Source organism: Poecilia formosa, unplaced genomic scaffold (assembly GCF_000485575.1).
Source record: "Poecilia formosa unplaced genomic scaffold, Poecilia_formosa-5.1.2 Scaffold458, whole genome shotgun sequence".
Lineage (NCBI taxonomy): Eukaryota > Metazoa > Chordata > Actinopteri > Cyprinodontiformes > Poeciliidae > Poecilia > Poecilia formosa.
The window spans coordinates 165,851-173,359 of record NW_006800397.1 but is presented as its reverse complement, the minus strand read 5'-3'; the positions used below and the strand labels follow the sequence as shown (position 1 = coordinate 173,359).

At 46.9% G+C, this 7,509-nt stretch overlaps 2 protein-coding genes across 2 annotated transcripts in view; both read right to left on the bottom strand.

Annotated features, from left to right (window-relative positions):
* The window catches only part of fgfrl1a (fibroblast growth factor receptor like 1a), a 15,670-nt gene extending 15,506 nt beyond the window's left edge, over window positions 1–164 (bottom strand). The window contains exon 1 of the mRNA XM_007577897.2: window positions 90–164. Within this exon, the coding sequence (XP_007577959.2) occupies window positions 90–120 (31 nt within the window). The 5' untranslated portion in view covers window positions 121–164. The remainder of the gene's footprint in view (window positions 1–89) is intronic.
* A 1,355-nt stretch (window positions 165–1,519) lies between these two features.
* On the bottom strand, window positions 1,520–7,287 carry LOC103155998 (TBC1 domain family member 9B-like). Its single transcript, XM_007577896.2, has 10 exons — window positions 6,979–7,287; window positions 6,188–6,298; window positions 5,988–6,106; window positions 5,689–5,920; window positions 5,350–5,608; window positions 5,063–5,270; window positions 2,327–2,524; window positions 2,139–2,261; window positions 1,921–2,071; window positions 1,520–1,845 (listed from the first exon to the last, which is right to left on the bottom strand). Exons 1-10 carry the CDS (start codon window positions 7,094–7,096, stop codon window positions 1,520–1,522), a joined length of 1,845 nt encoding a protein of 614 aa, XP_007577958.1. The 5' UTR covers window positions 7,097–7,287.
* Window positions 7,288–7,509: the final 222 nt, after the last annotated feature.

Genomic DNA, 7,509 nt, shown 5'->3' with positions numbered 1-7,509 from the left:
CTGAGTTTTACCTGGTTTCTATATTTAAATGAATAATTACTGAGTTTTACCTGGTTTCTATATTTAAATGAATAATTACTGAGTTTTACCTGGTTTCCCAGCCAGCTCTGGGGGCTGCATGGAGCCGCCGGCAGGTTCACCTTCTCTGTTCCTCAAACTGGAGTCATCTGGTGGCAGAAAGACAGAAGCAACTAAATATTCTCTCATTTTTAATTTTCATATGGTAAAATCCACTTGGCGCACATTAAATTCAACAAAATGCAAAAAAAAAAGCTTTATTTTCATTTTTTCTTTATCCAAACCAAAAACAAACAGGAAACATTTAAAATGTTGAAATACAGAGTTTTAATGTGTCGTCCTTTCTAAACGGAGGTTTCTTTATCATTTTAAAACCATTTTTGCGGCGGTCTCAGGTTGTTAAAACATAAGTAGATGAGGAAGAATCTGCTGGTTTCCAGAATAATCAGTCTGACTGGTTTTTCTGACTTTTTCCTGCTCATTAAATGAAACGTTTTGTCAATATCCCATCAATAAAATCAGAAGAAGCAGACATGTAAGAATCGACTGCATGTTGAGGCTGTGAGAGAGTGAGAGAGAGCAATACTTCCAGCTGCTAACAGGAAGGCGCAGCATATGAACATGGTTTTAATGCTAACAGCTTTCAGACTGCTTCTGTCATTAGTGCAGCAGATAATTAAATATTTCAGCTAAAACATTCCAAATGCAAAAAAAGAACCTATTTTGGCACAGACATTCCCAGTAGATATGTAGAAAATGTTTATGCTGAAATCAGCTGTAGTTATTACCACTGGTGAGCACAGCTAACAAAATGTTAGCTTCACTAACTGTTAATTAGTGAAGCTAAGAATTTTAGATAGTAGCGCTAAACCACTAAAAACATGACAATACTAGCGGAAGCTGATGCTAACTGCTAAACACGTTAAAAAATTAGGAGGAGCTAATGCTAAACATTACAAACTGTCAGAGGCTAATGCTAACCCACTGAACACCTAAAAAATTAGCAGAAGCTAACATTAAACTGCTAAACATAATTTAAAATTAACAGAAGCTTGAGCTAAACTGCTAAGCAAAAAATCTGCCGAATCTAAGGCTAAACTGCTAAACGCATAAAGAAATTAGCAATGCTAACGCTAACCATTAAGTCTCCTTCCAGTTAATGAGTGGTGTGACACCCGCTAAAAGCAAAGTCTCAGTTTCTGATGTCATGACGACTGGAACATTTTATTGGCTTAAAAGAATCAAAATGGCGGCCATCTTGACAAACATGATCTTTGAAAGTATTTCACATTTCTATTGGTTCAACCAAAGAAATTCTCATCTGGATAAGAAATCTTGTTACATCATCGGCTGTGTTTAAAAAGCATAAGATTTTTAGGAGAAAGGAGCCCAGCTGTGAGGTGAGGTCAGGTGAGGTCAGGTCCTGTCAGGTGAGGTCAGGTGAGGTCAGGTCAGGTCAGGTCCTGTCAGGTGAGGTCAGGTCAGGTCCTGTCAGGTCCTGTCAGGTGAGGTCAGGTACTNCGGGTTCTGGTCGGGTTCTGGGCCTGATCCCGGGTTCTGGGCCTGATCCCGGGTTCTGGGTCTGATCCCGGGTTCTGGTCGGGTTCTGTACCTGGCAGTAGCCGATGTTGGGGTTGCGGTGGGCGTAGGCCGTCAGGACGCGGCGCAGCGCGGCGATGCCCGTCTCGTTCTGGAAGGCTCGGTGTTCAGGCATCGAGCGATGAAGGTCGCGCTCGATCTCCTCGGTAGCCAATGAGCAGAGGCCCATGGCCTGCTCCACCAGGTCGCCATAGTAACCAGGGTGGGACGCCATCTCGTTCTGAGCGCCTGCACAGACGGGTGGAGACGGGTAAACGGAGACAGGCACAGGAAGCGGAGACAGGAAGCGGAACGGAGACGGACCGGAGAACAGCAGCCACAGCTCCCCCCTCAGGCGCTCCGGGATCCCGTTCAGAACCAGCTCTCGGGTTCTGGAGGTTCTGTACATGCAGACGCCCCGGCCGAACTCGGAGAAGTGAATGTTCCACGCCTCCTCCTTCATCCGCTCCTTCATCTGCGGGACGGAGGATGGGTCAGCGTCTCCCGGCGCTCCGCCCGCCCGCCCCGGGAATCGTACTCACAGCTTTCGGGCCGAGGTCCTCCGGGCCGTCCTGCTGGTACAGCCGCAGCAGGCCCTGCTGGGCGGTGGGCAGGCCGCCGTGGTAATGGCGCCCCTTGTGGACAGAATCCACGCTGGTGGAGCCCTGGGGACAGAAAGTCATGAGACAGAACCAGAACCACAAGGTTCTGACAGCCGGGCCTGGTGTACCGAGGAGCCAATCAGAGACAGCGGGTTGGTGTCGCTCCACGAGCCGTCCGGCGTCCGCTGCAGGAAGTCTGAGATCCGCTGAACCAGGAAGTCCCTGTCTTTGAGGTTGGCGAACAGGAAGTTCATCTTGTTCTTGGTGCTGATGGAGACGGGACACGGCAAGACGCTGCTGCTGTCTGCCTTCTCCACGATGGTCACCTGAGGAGCAGAGGATCATGGGTAAATTACAGGACAATCATCTCCAAAAGCAATGAAGCAGCCAGATGCAGACAAAGATGGTGGAACACGTGAGACCAACAGTTATCCAGATGAAGGTTTGCTTTTTTCCAAAAACACTTTAGTCTTTTTCAAAATGGCCGCCATTTGAAACTAAAGTAGCGTTCGCCAGGCACGTGCAAAGGAGGGGGCTGAGGGGGTTTGAGCACCTGCCCCTTTTTGCTCCGTGCCCCCAAGTGCCCTTTTGGTCCATTTTTATTTATTTATTTGGTATTATTATTTCCTAAGCCTCTTCTGACACATAATAACATGTACTAAAATTATTAGTTTTTTTGTTGTTGGTTTTTTTGTACAACATAATAAGCCCCCCGGTCACCTTGTTACCTTTGACCTTTTGCCCGTGACCCAGTTGCCTCTCCACAGTGAGATCAGGCGGCTAACTGGAGCTGAACGTAGCGAACGATCAGATTACAGATCAGTTTTTGGTGAATTAAAGCGTTTTTGGTGAATAAAGTGGAGCAGACCTGCTGCTTGTCAGATGACTGAAAATGTTGAACGTATCGTTTCTGCTTCAGCACGGAGTAGCAGTTTAAGCAGAAAAGTAATGAAATACAACAGACACTGACAGGCCTCTGTCTGCCTTTCTCTGAAGAACTACTGAGGGGAGGAGACAGCCAGGTGAGGAGAAACTGAACTGTTCTTATGATTCAGGATTTTTATCATACAGGCTGTTGTTGTTGTGCTATTAGCTAGCTGCTAGCTAACGACTCTGCTAGCAAAGCCAGATAACTAAAAGCTTCTTCCCTGTATCGTTGATGATATCAGTCATTCTTCAGTATTGATTATGCAATAGGGGAACATCGCCCGTCCAAAACCGATCATCTCCATAATGGATACATGTCTAATTTCCTTTGCTGCATAAAGTACATTGCATTTATTCTGGCGTTAGGTAAATGTAGCTTGAAGGAGAATAGCACTTAAATAAAAGTCCAACAAGGATATTCATTTAGAATTAAAAATAACTCGCCCTGAATTACCATGATAGATACAATGTATGTAATAAAAGTCATTAATGAAGGAAAAACTCAACCCAGACTTTAAGTTTAGGTTCTGGTTCGCAGAGTATGGAGTTAAAATTTTTCCCCAATTATTCAATGAAAAACAAATAAACTAACCTCAGTTAAGTAAAATAAAATTGTAATCAAAACTTTTGGAATTGTAATGATTTCTTTTTTTAAAACAAATTGTTTTGTTTAAAAAACTTTTTTTAAATTAAATAACTCATTTTTGTCTTGTGAACTTAAAAAGTTATTTGCCAAACATAAACTTTTATTTGCACTCATCAGAAATCTTCTGTTGTGATTTTAGGCCCCGCCCATGACGTCATGTGAGAATCACAAGCAAAACTTTGAGTCACAAATAAAAACTTAGAATATCAAGAAAAGATTTCTGACATGCACAAATAAGTTTGTTTTGCAAAAAAATTTCACTTCATGAGACAATTGTGTGATTTAAATGTTTAAAAAAGTTTTAAACAAACCTCAGCAGGTTTTTCTCATGGTGACATGCATTAACAATTCAGTTTTTGCTTTTGTTTCTTTTTTCTGCAGTTCCAGTTAAAGTTTGCTGCAGCTCTGCTTTCCTGAATGGACCATCTTCATCTCCACTGCAGCAAACAGGCAGCTCTGTTTTATAGATTACAGTCACTAAAAGGTTGCATTGTGCCCTTGTTTATATTTTTAATAGTGTAATTCTGTAAAGACTAAATATGTAAATCAGAGCTAAACCACCAGCTCTGATTTACATATCTTGCTACATTGCTGGTTTGATTATTGCAAAACTTTCCTATAACAAAATAGACCTGCAGAAAGAAATTACTAATAAAATATCTTACATATGCATAGTTGTATGATCTGTATAGAGATTTATCTTAACTTTGATTGTATATTTCACAATTTTGTAATTTATCATTGTTTATTAAACTCTGAAAGCTGAGTGGCTTTAATATTCTGACCTAGAAGGTTAGATGGGCCCTTTTTTTGTGGAGCACCTGGCCCTTAGTGGCCTCTGCACGGCCCTGGTGGTAGGTTCACTAACGACTAAATTAGAGTCTTGGCTTTACCAACATTAAGCTGTTAAACACATAAAAATATTAGCCGAAGCCAATGCTAAACCACTTTACACATAAAATCATTAGCAGAAGCTAACGCTAACCACTAAGTTGACCGTCTCTCGTCTTCTCCTTCCTGTTGACTGACGTGAGACTCCAGCAGCAAAGTCCTCAGGTTCTGATTTTGGTTTAACAGGCTCAAAATTGGAAATTCAAGTGGCTGATGGGAAATATGAAAACAGACAAACTGAGGGTGTGGCATGCTAATGTTTGCTGGTAGCCACGCCTTGAAAACCTTCACAGTGACCTGCCTGTGTGGTCAAAATGATTCCATCAGAACATGTCATGACGGTTCCATCCGCTGCGATGGCAGGAAGGCTCGGCCCGGTTCTGCTGCTTTCTGGGCTCACCTCTCTGAGCGGGATGATGAGCTGGCACAGGTCCTCCTCTCTGCTGCTGAAGCAGATGTAGTTGTTGGAGATGAACAGCTGACCCACTACGTGCATCTTGGCGAACGGCGTCCACAGCGTGCAGTCCGTGTGTCCGTCCAGCCGCTCGTCCTGCGTCAGCCGGAACATGGACCGGTACCGCTCGTTCTTGGCCCGGGCGTCGAAGTCTCTGCAGACAAGAACGCAGCCGATCCGGTCAGAGCCGCGGCAGACACGTTTGGACACAGAGAAAACGGTCAGAGTGAGACCTCTTCAGGGCAGAGACGTTCTTCAGCGTCTTGCAGGCCTTGGGCAGCGAGCGGTCGGCGGCGAACGCCTCGTTGTCCAGCAGCTGGCGCATGGCGATGTTGGCGAGCTGCTCCATCAGCTTGAAGGTGTCGTTGACGTTCAGGAACATGGAGAAGAAATGCTCGGCGTTCCGGGTGCTAACGCGGACGCTCTCCGGGAACACCAGGGTGGCGTTCTTCTCCAGCTGGGTCACCTCGGTCCACGGCACCACCAGCGTCACTGAGCGGATCGGACAGCAGCACACAAGTCAGTAATCGTTGCGGACAAGTTAAAGCCGGTGTGCGATTGGCTGACGGTACCTTCCTTGCCCAGCAGGAAGGAGTAGAAGCACAGGTGGTTGATGGACAGGTAGAGCCAGCCCTGGCGCGGGACACGCCCCTTCCAGTAGCTACAGGAGTAATAGTTCACCAGCTTCTCCTCCTCCGGCATCCCAAACAGCTTCCGCATCTTCAGCTCTGCCTCCAGGAACTTCCCGCTGTTCTCTTCCTGCTCCTCGCTCCGCTTCAGCCGGTTCTCCTCCGCGATGATGCCCTGGAGGAAGTGACATCACTAAGCAGACAGGAACACATCCCAGCAAGCCAAACCAGCAGAGACGTACCGAGATCTTTCCTTTGACAAAGGTGATGACATCTTCATCGTTGTCGAAGATGGAGATCGTCTGCAGCAGGTTGGATTCCAGGAAATCCCAGTGCTCCGTGATCTCTTTCCTCGACGAGCCTGCAAGATGAGATGGAGGGAAAAATCTGAAAAGATACCTGCATTCAGAATATCCCCAGTCCTCCCAGTCCTCCTGCTCACCACAGGCGATGTTCCAGTAGATCTGGGAGTCGGCCGTCTGCAGCAGGATCCTGTAGGGAGCCACCCTGGCGCTGGAGTCCAGAACCACGTCCAGCGTCCCCACCAGAAGACCTGCAGAGACACCGAGGACCAGGAGACATCATCAGGACCTGCAGGTCTGCCAGCTACAGCTCCCCCTATCGCAGATTAGACGGTACTACAACAACTTCTACCTTAGGCTGATGACATCTACACTTCTACCTCATGACTCCATGACCCCATGACCTCCATTCCTCTGTCCCTGAGTCAACATAGGAGACTAGAAAACAGTCCATAAGGAGCCGAGGGGTCTTGGTTCTGGTTCTAGGGACTTGTGGACAGACTCTCACCGCCACCTTGCAGGTTCCTGTAGTGACCTTCGACCTCACAGGGTGAAACATAAACCACCTGTTGGGTTACCAGGAAGTCAACAAAGTCAGCTGTGCCCTCATGACGTCACTTCTCGAAGATCTGACGATCTGATGTTCTGTCCTCTGAACCGGGTTTCTGGTTCTGCATCTAACAATCCGGAACCGTTCATGGTGTTGCCATGGAGATCCACCCAGGCTAACCGAACCAATCCCGGTTCTGCTGAGCATTACTGGAGGTTCTGTCAGAACCGTTTCCACCAGCGGAACCGAACCGGACAGCCGACACCCAACGGAACCAGTCGAACTGGACGAACCCCCTGACTCTCTCACCCAACCTGCTCAGAACCGAACCGGACCGAGTAGACCTCTACCAGCAGCTCCCTCAGACAGAACCGAACCTACCGGACAGCCCCCCTCCGCGGCCGTGCCCCCTCCTCCTCTGCAGGATGAAGAACGGGTTGGCCCGCTCAGAGACCCACAGAGCCCCGGCCAGCAGAACCTCCTCCGGTTCGATCCACATGTCGGCCCGCTGCGCTGACCCAAAGACCCGGTAGACTCCGGACAGAATCCGGAACCAGGTTCTGTCTGGTCCTGGTTCTGGTTCTGTTGTTTTCAGCGAGTCTGGTGACTCTACATCACTTCCGGGTGTGACATGTTAGGCCACGCCTTCTACGTCCTGTACGACATGACGTCAACATGTTTAACGGGAAAAATAACCTAATATAATAACAATAATAATATAATAATCCCAACTGAACTCTGATAGACGTTGCTGCCGGGTGTCTGCTAGTCTGAACTTCCACTAAATTATTTTGTATATTTAACAAGGTTTCTTATTCATGATCAGGAATTTGCTGCATCAATTCCCAAATTTCGTTTGTGTCTCGGAATGCTGGAAAACAAGAGACGAAATTTTAACCTTGCCGTAATCTG